Source organism: Vicugna pacos, chromosome 6, assembly GCF_048564905.1.
Source record: "Vicugna pacos chromosome 6, VicPac4, whole genome shotgun sequence".
Taxonomy (NCBI): domain Eukaryota; kingdom Metazoa; phylum Chordata; class Mammalia; order Artiodactyla; family Camelidae; genus Vicugna; species Vicugna pacos.
Window position 1 is genome coordinate 60,685,603 of NC_132992.1, and position 13,732 is coordinate 60,699,334.

General features: G+C 43.8%; 1 protein-coding gene across 2 annotated transcripts; it reads right to left on the reverse strand.

The window, feature by feature from the left end:
* Window positions 1-450: 450 nt before the first annotated feature.
* LOC102534565 (homeobox protein SIX4) lies at window positions 451-12,849 on the reverse strand. Of its 2 annotated transcripts, XM_072963971.1 has the most exons (4): window positions 12,774-12,849; window positions 11,720-12,564; window positions 8,285-8,973; window positions 4,093-4,889 (listed from the first exon to the last, which is right to left on the reverse strand). In XM_072963971.1, exons 1-4 carry the CDS (start codon window positions 12,774-12,776, stop codon window positions 4,093-4,095), a joined length of 2,334 nt encoding a protein of 777 aa, XP_072820072.1. In that variant the 5' UTR covers window positions 12,777-12,849. The 2 variants fall into 2 exon arrangements, with proteins under 2 accessions (XP_072820071.1, XP_072820072.1); XM_072963970.1 differs by lacking the exon at window positions 12,774-12,849 and having other exon boundaries at window positions 451-4,889; window positions 11,720-12,659.
* Between the last annotated feature and the right edge of the window lie 883 nt (window positions 12,850-13,732).

Genomic DNA, 13,732 nt, shown 5'->3' on the forward strand with positions numbered 1-13,732 from the left:
TCTACACACTCAGTAATGCAGTTCTGTCCACAGCTTTAAGCCAAACCACTGGTGGACCCAACTGTGGTGTAAGCAGGCTAATGGAAGTGTTTTGAAAATGGGTTACACTGAGCTCTTTCAATAAGGTTGGGATTGGAAAGATCCTTGGACCTCTCAATTTAATTCCATTAAACGTTACAGAATATCAGATTCAGATTTTGGGACACCTAAATGAGTAAGACACATTTCTTCCCTTTAAGGCGGATGAAATCTAATCATTTAGCTCTGAGTGTATGCAGTACAGTTAAGTGAATTGTGTAATTTTGTATAAAGATCAACAGAGATTGTTTTTCTAAAATGACACCTCTTGTTCTTGTATTTGTTAGTCGATAAAGTGTTTGTAGATTTTTGTTTTTCTTTCCCTTAATCATTTCTGCTTTTCCAGGGATAAATAACTTTTTCAACATAAAGTACGTATAAATATAAAGTTTATTTAGCATAGTGTTTAGAAAAATAAGTTCACATCATTTCAGAAAACAAATAAAACAATTGTCCAGGCATAAACCCCTATTACAGTACAACATACATACTTTAGATCTCTTTGGTTGGGTAATTAAGCACAGAAATGTTCTTGGACATGCTCTGTGTGCCATCACCTAACAGTGCAGTAAAGACTCTGTTACCCCACCCCATGATATACATTCTGTATAGATTTTCTCTTTGTGTAAGGCACAGTAAAACCATATTGAGTATATAATTGGTTGCCTCTAAACATACAGTACATGCAACAAAAGAATACAAAAATTTTGAGGACCCTGAAAGCCAAAATAGTCACATGCTATTTAATTTTGATTGATAAAATTCATGGTGATAATATTAAATTAACATGAAGTGTATCAATTAGATACAAAATAACTGTTAAGTTCTATCATCTAAGTTCTAGGAAGACTTTGAAACAACTTTTACAAAATGTAATTCTTTTCCCCACAGTTTTCCTGAATTATTTATATTTTTATGATGAGATGATCTGTCAAAAACATCTTAAAGAATGAAGAACTTCTGGTTATGTACTAATGCACACTTGTCTAACATGTAGTAGGGCAGCCTGCAACACCTGCCCAATAATCCAGCTTTTAACATGCAAGACACAGGGGCATATACAGGGAGATTTTAAGGTCAGTGTGCAATTCAACTACGAATTTTATCTATGGCTATAACATCTACCTGCCTTTCATAACAGAAGAAAGGCACTGAATCATGTGTACAACTCAGTCTTTTTGTTACTATGGATATAAGTGAGCTATAAAGCAGTATAAGACAGGTGCTCTTGCTTGATTGAGGAACAAATGCACCTTCTCTTTAAGTGACAGACTGTCCTCTACTGGATGTAACTAAGAGCTAAATGCCACATTCTGGCTGATAAGAGTGCATAGATAGGCTCCTACCAAAAATCCCACAGCCAGCAACAGGGGTTGGGGTTTGCAGGGAGAGTTATTCACCCCTATTCTGATTCCTCTTTGGGGATCCTTAGAGGTGTCATTTGCAGCATCTTCAAGCATTGGTTTATGTCAGAGAGAAATTCTGCCACATGAACTCCAAGGGTTCTGAGTTTGGCCCTTGGTGTTGCAAAAAACCCAAAACCAAAACCAAAACCAAAACCAGAAAACCATTTGCAATTCTGTGCAAGGAGATCACGGGGTTTATCTTATTTCATTCACATATATACGGGCTACATACCAACTGGCCCTTATTTTACTGAAAGAATAGAAAAGAACAATAAGTTCTTTATAGTGTGCATTGAGTCTTACCTGGTATATTGTGTTGCTACCTGGAGTAATTGTAGGGGTATAATTACATCATGTTGGAATATGAATAGGTTTCTTAGGTAAGCCTTTAGTTTTGTGCTATCTTTTCTTTTTCTCAAGGAAGAAAAGAGGAAGAACTGTGAATAAAAGAGAGGCTTATTATATTTTTGGAAGACATAAAACTTTTCCAGTTATATATATATAACATATATAACCTTTTAAACCTTCCCATCTTTCTTATTGGATGAGTATTTTAAAATAATTAACAAACTCTTGATATCCACAGCAATCAAGTGGAAAACATCATTTTCATGTAAACTACACTATAGAACCATGTAATTAATCTCAGTAACATGATCAGCACACACCCAAAGAAACAAGCTGTATAAGTAGCAGTGGAGTGGAAGAGAATTCTGAAACACCTGACGTAAAACAAAACAAAACAAAATAAAACACATGTACTTTCAGCAGTTTAGGAACATTCACCAATTTCATAAAAAATGGGATCAAAGTTCTTTATCAAAATGAAGGGGGAGGAGTTCTTCATAGGGTTCTTCATTTATGCCTGCAAGTTCCATTTGCAATAACAAGAAAAGTTAAATCCTCTATGGCCCTTATTCAACATGCTCAGCTGATAGGCATGCAGAGATCTAGAGTGGACCCTTTGTTCCGATCTTAAGGAAAGCAAGATGTGGTGACATCTTCCTGTTCAACAACTTTCGGTCATCTCTGAAGGGATTATTTTCTCACTTTTCTTGCTTTTCAGAGACCATAGACTTTACTCACTACATAAATGTATTTGCATTGTTACACCTTGTGTTCAGAGTCCCGATAAAAACTGTAACCACAGCTCACAACATTATCAAACAAGCTTCTTACAGAAACCCCAAAAGATTTACTTTTAAAGAAGACATGATAACATAGTGCAAACAACAGTCATATGTCATAATGTAACACCTGTTTCAAAATATTTGGAACTAAGTTTCAACAGGACAGAATGTTCTACTTAATAGAATTTACGTTTTCTTTCTTTAAAATGGTTGTTTTCATGGCCTGCAGAATTGGTTTTACCCGGTAGTCTGTAACTGTTACTTTCATTGTAATGAAAAGTATCAATAATAATTAGTTGTTCAGCCGTTTGCCTCACAAACATTATCTACAATAATATAAGTGAAACTTAAGTTCTTCAGATTTAAAGCAATTCTGTGGTGAAATTAACCCTGTTGGATAGTAGGAAAGAGTCATCAGTGCTTCTGTTGACACTTCTGTACCTTAGTAAGAATAATAAAAAGGCCACAAGGTAAGGCACATAGAATTCTATAGAAAATATATTTAAATGAATCAGAGAGTTGCTAAATAAAGAAAAAGGACGTGGGGGGGGAGTACCAAAATTCCAATATTGGGAGTTAGATTTCCTGTTTCAGTGTTATTAATATTGACCTTAATAGACTCCTGATAAAAATCATTACTTTTAAAATCCTACAAAAAGTAAAACTTTGTTGGAAATAACTGTTCACTTCCTGTTCAAACAATAAAAATAAATTAAACAGTACGAAAACATTTTTCTTTTCAGTTCATAGTGTCTGAAGTATAAGAGAAACATATACAGCATAAATAAAATTCATTGTAATTACTCAAATCCTTGCTTATAGGACTAATATATTTACACTCACACTGAAGTTTATTTCAGAGTTTTTAGTGGAGTTGCAAACTTTCTCAGCCACACTGAACTATTAGCAATCACATTTGGAAATGTATAGAGACAAACCAAGACTTTCACAAAAATGCTGAAAAACAGAAAAGCATATATTCAAAAATATACCCTTAGGATAGTGGGGAGTACCATTTATGTTTCTTAACCTTACCAATGCCCATGGAGTAAAAGTAAACAAAAAGAACTGCATTGTTTCTAATGCTCTGTAGCAATATTTAATTTTCTACCTTAAGTGTATACACTTTTAATTAAAAAAAAACTATTTATCAAGTTACATCTGACCTTAGAATTATATTAAGTCAACCAAATGATACACTTTGATTTCTTGATCTATGTCATTTTGTTCCTCTGTCTCCATCTATTTAAAAGAGAACATATGTGAAGAAAAAGGTTGCAGTAATGCAGTTCTACTCCTGCATATTTAACTGTGATCTTCATGCAGATCAATCCAAAGTCTCTTGAATGCATTTACTTGTAAAACTAGTGTTTCCCTTTAAATGGGAAAATGCTTTATGTCCTCAGGGCTTCATGGAAAGATTTGCCTGCTGATGCCAGTGCGGGGGGGGGGGGGGGAGTGGAAACACAAAATTAAGTTTACAAATCTTGCATATCTTCATCCAGTTGGACAGTCTGGAGCTTGGCAAGCTCTTTTTTGTCTGTTTCCAGGTCTTCACAGACAGTCTCAACCATGCCCTCTAGGACATACTTGGATTTGGAGTCCAGCATCATTAAGTTGCTTGTTGCTTTGTTTTCAGAATTTGTTAAGAAATTCTCTTTTATGTTAGCTACTGATTGCATAACCAAATGATGTTCTCTGACAAAATCCTGGTGTACTGTGGGGGATGGGTGACCCACCTGGTCTTCGGCTGTGGGAACTATTTCCCCAAGGGCAGCCTGGGTCATGGGGACTGATAATAGATCTTGACCAGTAATAAGGGAGCAGTTCTGAAGAGTTGCATAGTTAGTGTTGCTGACAGATGTCACAGTAGATTTGCTTGCCACAGGTGCAGACATTGGCTGGCTACCAGCAATGTCAGAGTTTAGCTCAGTGGGATTTAGTAGAGTAGGGGGAGTCAGGGAAAAATTCTGAGTTGGGGATACATTAACTAATGAGGAGGACAGTGGGTGTAGGCCACTCCCCGAGATAGTTTCAGAAGACAGGTTTGCATTTACTTGTGCATTCTGATTGACAGGCATCAACTGAGAAAATACCAGGCTCCTCTCCAAGCCCTCCTGTTTAACAGATCCTATAGTCTGGCCTGAATTAGGAACAGTGTATACCACTGCACTGGGAGCAAGAGAGCTCAAGAAAACCTTTCCTTGCTGGACTGTGGTGGATTCACTTGTAAATGTGCTCCCATCTGAAGTGCTTGAATTTACTGAAATATTACCTAAAAAAATAAAGTACAGATTATCACTGATGGAACTGAAAAGGAAAGAAAAAGTTACTTTTTTTACACACATGATTCACCTTGACCACTTAAAACTACAGATTCCCAGGATTTGCTCCTGAGAATCTGACTCAGTAACTCTCAGAACAGGTGTATTTTTAACTCCCCGAGTAATTCTGGTGGCAAAGTAGGAGCGAGAACTACTGATTTAGAAATCAAGTGTGAGAAAAATATCTTTTCCAAGTTCTAATTTCAGCCAAGTTTCTGGTTCATTATTACCAAGACTTGATATCTCTCAATTAGCTGATAGTTGTTGCTAGCTCTGCTAGTTAGAACTAGAAAACACAAATGCAAAATAAAACGCCTTTATCCAGGACAAGCTCAGTAACTGACACAAAACATAAACAGAGATGTAGAAGATACCACCTAAAATGAGTTACCCTGGGGCTTAAAGTTAACCATATAAACCTGCACAGGCAAGCTGCAAACTTTCACCAAACTAACCATAAAGTAATGTCGAGTCAACAAAATACGCAATATGTTTTTTTTCCCTTTTATGCTAATTCTGAATTTTCAGTGTTGTAGTGACAGAAAGAATGAATAATAATGAAATGTGCTTTTTAAAATACAGATTAACTAAAGAAATAGAGCTAATGCTTCTCTAAAAGGTTTGTATCTTTTGAGGCTCTCACTATAATGTTCTACAGAGACCAGAAGTAGAAAAAGAAAGGTAAGTAGGAAGCTGAGATGTTCAAATTAGCTAACTTAGACAATGTAGATGAATTAGACCCTCCCCCTAACTCTCATCATCAAATAAAACACTTTTTCTTCTGAGTCTTTACATAGGCACTGTGAAATAACGGCAATTATCTTGCCATTAAAAGAAAGGTAGACACGGAGGGGGTTTGTGACAGGATAATTCAAATGGGTTATTTACCCTGATTGTGAATTAGATGTTCAGTAAACTCATTATTTTGAGAAAACAACCCAATGTTAAAGTAAATATTATTTGGAGAAAGCCCAATGTTAAAGGTAATTCACCTAAAACATTTCTCTTTTTGAATTATTAGAATTGTGTTATATTGCCAGCTATATTGATAAATAAATGTCACAGGGCTGTTTATATGTCTTCTGAACATTTTTAAGCACCCTAAAAGCAAAGGAGTGTATTTAAACAAACAAAAAATGAAAACATTTTATTTGCACTTAAAAACATTTCTACATATGTTTGAGCTCTTCCCTAACATAAATCTTTGTTCCAGGCCAAATAAATGAAAAAGGTTTTAAAATTCTTGTTGGTTACTAAACTGCAGCAAAAGACATCTGAAATAGGTGTTTACTTTGTTGTGTGTATGTGTCTGTGAAATTGTTTGCCAGCCGATATGTGAACAAAATGATTCATTATTTTTCGATAGGGCCATATATAACATAAGAGATGTTACATTTTCCCAAACTGCTATTGAATATAAATAAAATTTCTGAATGGGCGGATATTATAACATACATAAATGCAGGAGGAAAGCAGACGTGATCTAAAAGTTGATATTTAAGTATAGCTGCAACTGAATTATAAATTGAACCTGCAACCGACTTCAGAATTGAACAGTAATTTCAAGTGAAAACCCAAGTGAAAAATGACATAGGTACTAAGTATAACTTTATAAGGATGCTTTAAAAAAAAGCCCTTATTTTTAAAATCCTTTAAAGATGTAGGCATTCTGCTTTTCTATATAAATTTCAACTACAGAAAGATAATCTACCCTGTCCAGTCATTTTTTAAGAAAGGCTCAGTATCTGCTTTAAGACAGGCTGAATCCCCAAAAGCTTTATTGAGAACTGTAATACACAATTACTACAAGGGAATGTTGCTTTCTGGATCCATCTGGTTAAACTTATGTCTTCAACTCACCCAGACAGTCTAAGGATTGACGGCTCTGTCATTTGATCTTAGCTATTTTAACTGAAAATGCTGCTCTTACTCATATTAAATGTCCCATTTTGAGAATTAGCCATTAGTCTGTAATAATTTTCTATGGCAGCACTTTTTTAGATTATGTGTGAGAAATATCCCTCCTTTTCTCCTCCCCAATGTACATACTATGCTTTTTGTTCAAATTTTGTTGTCTTTAAAATGTTACCTATTTGGAAATTTCCTAAAGAGAGAAAAAGGGTTAGATCTACATTAAAATATTATAAAACTAAGCACTTTGGCTTTCCCTGTGGTTTTCCTATTTCTGTCCTATGTTGGATAGTGACTTAGCTTAATCCTTTCCATAGCCTGGAACAATGAAGAAATAAATAGCATGCTGCAGGGCTGTTGTGTTATACTATACTACCATTTTACCCAAAGAGAAACAAATGTACAGAGTGGAATTTACTCCACAACAATTTTTCTATTAATGCCTCAAATAAACTGAAGTAGATCATAGCTGTGGAAACCAGAGTTGTGCATAGATTGATTTTGGTTGGGGGGATAAAACTATTTTATAGGAAGATGATCTTTAAGGCAAATAATTATTTATTTTGCTTTGGTAAAAATCTGGACTTTCAGATTTGCTTCCAGGAAGGCAAACATGCACCAACATCTCCCACTCCTGAATTCAAGGGGCCCTGCAACCTCCACTGCTGTTCTAACCATTCCTGTTTCTATGGAGAAACAATGACACAGAGCCATCCAGATTTGCTTGAAGTCATGGAAGAACTGGCATATCAGCCTCAAGTTTCCTGCATTTCAGATCAGTGCTTTCTCTAGCAGGTGCCTTAGTAAAGCCACAAACGTATAAAATAAGGCTTACAGTTGCCTCCAGAAGTGAACGCACATATTTAGGGGGCAAGTATACATGCAGAGCGATAGACACCCAATCACACATTCCTCTGGTTTTCCTTTAGGTCTGTTAGTCTTATAGGAGGAACATGAATCAAACACAAATGATCCAGTCTTTCTAGATTGCTCTTCTAAAACATCTTTTGGTCAAATAAATAATGCTTACGTGAAGTGTACACATTCTTACCAACTGCTTGACTCATTTTGTGTTCTTAGCAATATTATTAATTTTTAATCTTAAAAGGTCAAGCGATGGGTTATTTTGTAAGCACTGATTGACTTAGCATATTTCTATAATTGTAGAACTGGCAGGACTCACTGTGAACTGTATTTTTCCATTCAGTTGTTGGGAAAATAAAATCCCACCCCCATGATGCCAGGGAACAAAGCAAGCTGGATATTACATGGATGTTGTGAAGAAGGAGAAACAAATCAAGGCTATTCTGCAGCTGTGGCAGCCAGTAAGGTACCTGAACAGTAACAGCAATCTATAGCTCTCACCAAGTGTGTCATTTACAGCATCTGGCTAAAACATTTACTGGTGCATTATGGTACCAAACAAGACTTTTACCTTGTGAAGCTGCCACTGAAACAGGAGGCAGTTGCAGTGGAGAGAATCCAATGCTCCCATTAAGGAATTGGCTGTTTGCTCCGGAACTGGGGATCTGGACGATGCCATACTGGTTAATTTGTACTGGTGTGGTAAAAGTCACTACAGAGCCTCCATCCTGGGAAGCCACTGTTTGAATACCTTCTCTTTTCACCTCAGTGCTGGGTATCAGCCCTGGGAAGGACACTGGAGCACTGGGGCTGTAGGAGGTGGTGGCTGCTGAATTAGCTGAAGAACTCTGGAGAACTTTGAATTCCTTCACATCCTGGGAGGTAGACCCCAGTATGTCAGTCATGGATATACCATTGTTCACAATGTTTGATGCCATTTTTGGTGGGCTCAGTGACACTGTCTGTGTATTTCCCACACTTAATCCATTAAGGATAACTCCATTGGGTCCCTGAATGAAAGAATTACCATTAAGGAAGACAGGTGAAGTACTTGCAGGTACCAAACTTCCGTTCAACAAAACTCCAGAAGAGCTTAATGATATTTTAGCATTTCCAATTTGTTGCATATATACTGGCTCCATGTGACTGGAAAGGCTGAGGTTGGTGACACCATCAGATGAACCGGAGAGTGGATGAGGAGACAAATCTTCATGACCCTTGCTGGATTCATCTTCAGTGCTAGGATTGCCATCTGACTCACTGTATAGAGGGGGAAATCAAGACATTCAGAAAGTCAGGGGCACAAAATTCTACATTGTGTCATTTGTTTGGAAAACCAGCTTCTAACCCCGTTAAAGGCAGTATTTAAGTAAAGTGCAGCAGGAAATCCTTTAGTCTTATTTTAGCTATGATGCTTTTCAGTAGATTCTGACCAGACAATCTGGGAAAATGACCTCTCATAGCCCAATCATTTTTATTAATAATAAATTGAGGAAAAATCCAGAGATCTGAAAGATGTAAACTCAGCTAATAGGATTTACAGGAAAATTGGAAATACATTCTTATATCACTGAAGTTATTCCTGACTGTTAAATATGCTGCTACCTATAGCATAGAAAAAACTCATTAAAAGAGGCTGTAAGTCTTTTCTCTTTGGGAAGTCTTTCCCTTCCCCTCGAACCAATTCAGCTTAGTGTGATTTTGGAGGTAAATGAAACTGCCAAAGGAGCAGGAGGTGGGAAGTACTGTTTTGTTCGCCAGTTAGTGAACAAGAGATCATTCTCTCACCTGCTCCCAAACTTCTACTCCACCAGACTGACAACTGTCTCATTCAACAAAGTGGCTGTCCTTGTAGGAAAAGCACTTTCAACCCAAGAACCGTTAATGTGCAGCCGCCTTTGAATCCAAAGGAAGCCATAGGGGTCTATTTAACATACACCATCCAGTGCCGAGGTGAGGTGGGGGGGGGAAACGGTGTGGGTCACTCAGAGGCCTTGTACCTATCAGACCTCCTTTCCCTGGCATCCTCAGTCCTTGTTCTGTTCTGGACAAGACTGTGTTCCTCAGCTCCCCAATTTGGGGAAAACAACACATCCGGGGAGGGGTAGTTTCCCAAATAGGGGTTTCCCATTTGGGCCGGACTGGGAGGGAGAGGAAAGGGGGGTCGGACAGAGGCAGTTTGGAGCGCGGTAGGACTTGGCCCAGCAGAGGATCCGACATCCCAGCAGTGCCCTACGGTCAGTTCGCTTTCTTGCCGAGGGGAGGGGATTACTCGGGCTTTGGGCTGCGGGGCCAGGAGCGCAGAAAGCGCTTTGATTTACGAGCTGAGGCTGAGCCGCCGTCGCCGTCTGCGAGGGTGACTCACCGGGGGTGCGGGTGGGAGGCAGATCCGGAGAGGGGCCTCAACCAGGCAACTGGGCCGGGGGCGGGGATGTGGAGATGTGGGGAGGGGTGCACAAAGCCCGCAGAGTGTGGCGGGGGAGACTGGGGGAACGCGCCCGGCGGGGGAGCCGAGGCAGCCCGGCTGCTGGCCTGCGCGCCGCGCCCGCTCCTCACCCCCCCGCCCCCTGCCCGGCGGATTCCTTCGGCTACAGGATCCGCTGCCTAAAGCAGGCGCCGGGCAGGTGGTGTGGCGTTACCAACGTGCCTCCTCTGGGTCTCCCCGCAATCTGCGGAGGGGTGCACGCAGGTCGCAATGCGCGTTTTGTTTTGGTTACCGCGAGGCCGGGCTCTAGCACAGAGCCTCCCTCCCTGCCTCGGGCGAGAAACGCCGGAGCCGTAGGTCGGGCCCCCGCAGGAGCGCAGGGCAGGAGCGGCCGGCGGCGGGCGCTGGAATGCGCCGGATGATCACCTTCTCCTAGCCGGGCTGGGCTCCCCGGCTCCCGGATTCCTTCCCCGAGCAGAACCTTCAAGCTGCTTTTGGATTCTTTCTCTCTAACCCCCGCGGGGCTGGAGACACCATCCCTTTAGGCGATTTTCTCCTTACTTTATTTCTCCCAACAATACACACAGAGACAGACAGACCAGGTGTCTGATTCAGGAGGACGCACAAAACTCGGTATTTTCTACCAGTTGGGAAAAAATACCTGGTAGTCAAAAGTTCAAAATCACCAGGGTGGGCGCTCAAGGAGGTGCGGAGTGGAAAGCGCCCCCTTTCCTTTCCTGCCGTCCACCTTGTGCCAGCCTGCCCCCACCCCCCAGCCACAATGCCAGGAGGGAGCCACGCAGTGTTGGGGGCCGAAGAAGCAGCCCTGTAGCCCCACCACTCCGACGACGCTGAAATCTGATCCGAAGGAGTTCAGAATCAGGTTTCAAAACACGGCACAGCCGAGCTGCACCAACACCCCACAGTTGCCGCGGCCGCGAAGGGAACCACAGCGGGCAGGGTGAATGATTAACTCTGTCATATAAAAAACCTCGACGTCCCCAGACCCCCTTCTGTGCCGCCAGCCCCCATCAACTTTTTCCTCCCTCCCGAGCGGCCACGGCCACCTCCAGCACAGGCCTGGGGTAGCCGAACCCTGGGGGTCTGGGAGCGTGTGCGCGTGCTGGGCTGGTGTGACCCCGTGGAGGTGCAGACCCCGGCCGGCGCTGGCAACCTCCGTGGGCCTCGGGCGGCAGCGAGAACTGCCTTTCCGGCGCCTACACACACTTCTTAGCCCAGCCAGAAGCGGGGAGAGAGTGGCAACTTCAAAGCCAGCGGGATGGGGGTGGGAAACCGGGCGGCAGTGACCAGCCGAGGTGGAGGCGGGGACTGAGACCTAGGCGGGCGACCAGAAACTTCTGGGGGGAGGTGGGGGAGGGTAAGGAGTGAGGTTCCCCCGCCCCTCTCCACCGCCGCCCCCACTCCAGCGGCGGAGAGAGAGGTGGGGGGTGGGGAGAGGTGGGCAGCCGGACCAGGCTGGTGGGGAAGGTAAGCGCCATGTTTGCGAGCACTTGGAGGAAAAGAAAGCTGGGAAGGGGGTGGGGGAGTGGAAGGGGGAGGAGAAGGAAAGTTGGCGCTCACCTTTTGGACTGGGTCTCAGAGGGGTTCCGATCGCGCTGCCGGCGGTTCTTGAACCAGTTGCTGACCTGGGTGAGGGAGAGGCCGGTGATCTTGGCCAGGTGCCGCTTCTCGGCGGGCGAAGGGTAGCGATTCTGCTTATAGAGCTCCTTGAGCGCGTTGCGCGACTTCTCCTTGAAACAATACACCGTCTCCTCGCCGTCCCAGATGGTGCGGGGCAGGGGGAATTTCCTGCGCAGCCGGTACTTGTCCACGGCGCCCAGCGGCCGGCCGCGGGCTCGCTCGGCCTCGGTGTAGCGCGCCTTGTACCAGAGCTGCTGCAGCAGCGGGTGGTTGGCCGATTCGAAGCTGTGGCTCTCGAGGATGCTGTAGAGCTCAGGGTAGATGCCCTGGTGGAAAGCCACCAGCGCCCGCGCCTTCAGCAGGCTCTCGTTGCCACGTAGCAGGTCGCTCTGGGGCAGGGACCACAGGAACCGGGCCAGGCGGTCCAGGTTGCCCCCCTGCTGCAGCGCCTCGCACACGCAGGCGACATGGTCGGGCGAGAAGGCCAGTGGGGTCTGCGCGGCGGCGGCGGCGGCCGCGGCGTGGTGGTGCCTGCCCAGAAGTTCCGAGTGGAGTTGTACCTGATCCGCCGCCGCTCCGGCCGCCGCTGCTGCCGCCACTGCCCCTTCCTCTCCGCTCACCCTGGCAGCGGCAGCCGCGGCGTCCCCCGACTCCAGGGGGAAAGGGGCTGGAGCCGGGGGGCTCAGCCCCGCCGCCGCGCCCCCCGCCACTTCTTGGGGCGCCTCCTGCCCTTCCGAGGCGCTTTCCATCCCATTCTCCTGCTTGATGTCCGCCGCACTTGCAATCTGCCCGGTGGGGGAGGAAGAGGACATTTTTTTGTTGTTTATTTTCCTCCCTCCCTCACTCCCTCGCACTCTTTTCCTCTTTCTTTCCCCCTCTCTTACTCCTCCTTCTTCGCCTCCCTCCCCCCTCCCCCCCTCCGGAAAGCCCACTCCCTCCCTCCGGGTTTCGGCTGGATCTGGCCGATCAGGTTTCCCCCCGGCCACGCAGTCACCATTAAGATAGCTGCTAGAGCAAAGTAGTGTAAAAGGATAGCTGCTTTCTGCCGTTCCCCCAACGTGACTCCTCGGGTTGCTGCATACTATATGGCACTGGCGGCCCGGCCGGCCCGGCCGCGCCACCTCATTGGCTATTTCACATTCAGAGGGAGGAGGAGACACGGTTTCTATCCCTGTCGATCACCCGCCTCCCACTCCACCCCTTGCCTTTCCCTCTCCCCCTGACCCCCAGGCACCTATACCTGAAGGGAAACACCAACATTCTTTTCAGGCCCTGCGCCTGGGCAGGAACGTGCCTAAAGTGGCCTGAAAACTGGACAACAGACTCTTCCAAGGAGAGTCCCTGTGATTCCAGAGGGAATATTAATTGTGTGGCCTCAAGGTCCGGTCCTAAACTCTTAACAAAGAGACCACCCTCAGCATCTAGATGACAAAATTTCAGAGGACAATTCAGCCGCTTCCCTGGTATTTCTCTACTCCCCTTTACCGGCTCACAACCCCCACCATTCTGCTGTCTTTATTAAGGATTTTGTATTCAAAACGGTCAAGAGTAAAATGGCAGTCGGGAATGCCCAAAGGGGGAAGCATGTATAGTAAATTAAAATTCCAAAGGGAGAAAAGTACTTAAAAACGGTATAAATAGCCCACTGAGAAGACAAAAAAAGAGAAGCCTTCACAAAATGTGTTTAACCTTAAGGTACTTGGAAGGCTGGCAACCCAACTGAGTTGAACATGATGCAACCAAGCACATAAGATGTTTAACCGTATGTCTATCCTGGGTTAGCAGGGTGGAAGAGATCTAAGTTTTAGATTGTAACAGGATGGAAATTTAAGTCTTGTATATGAACATTTTTATGTATGAATAGTTCTTTGGACATGATATTCCTGGTAGAAACCATCTCTGTGTGCAGGTGTCTTGGAGGAAATCAGTGTGGGATCAGCAGTGTTTCCACAG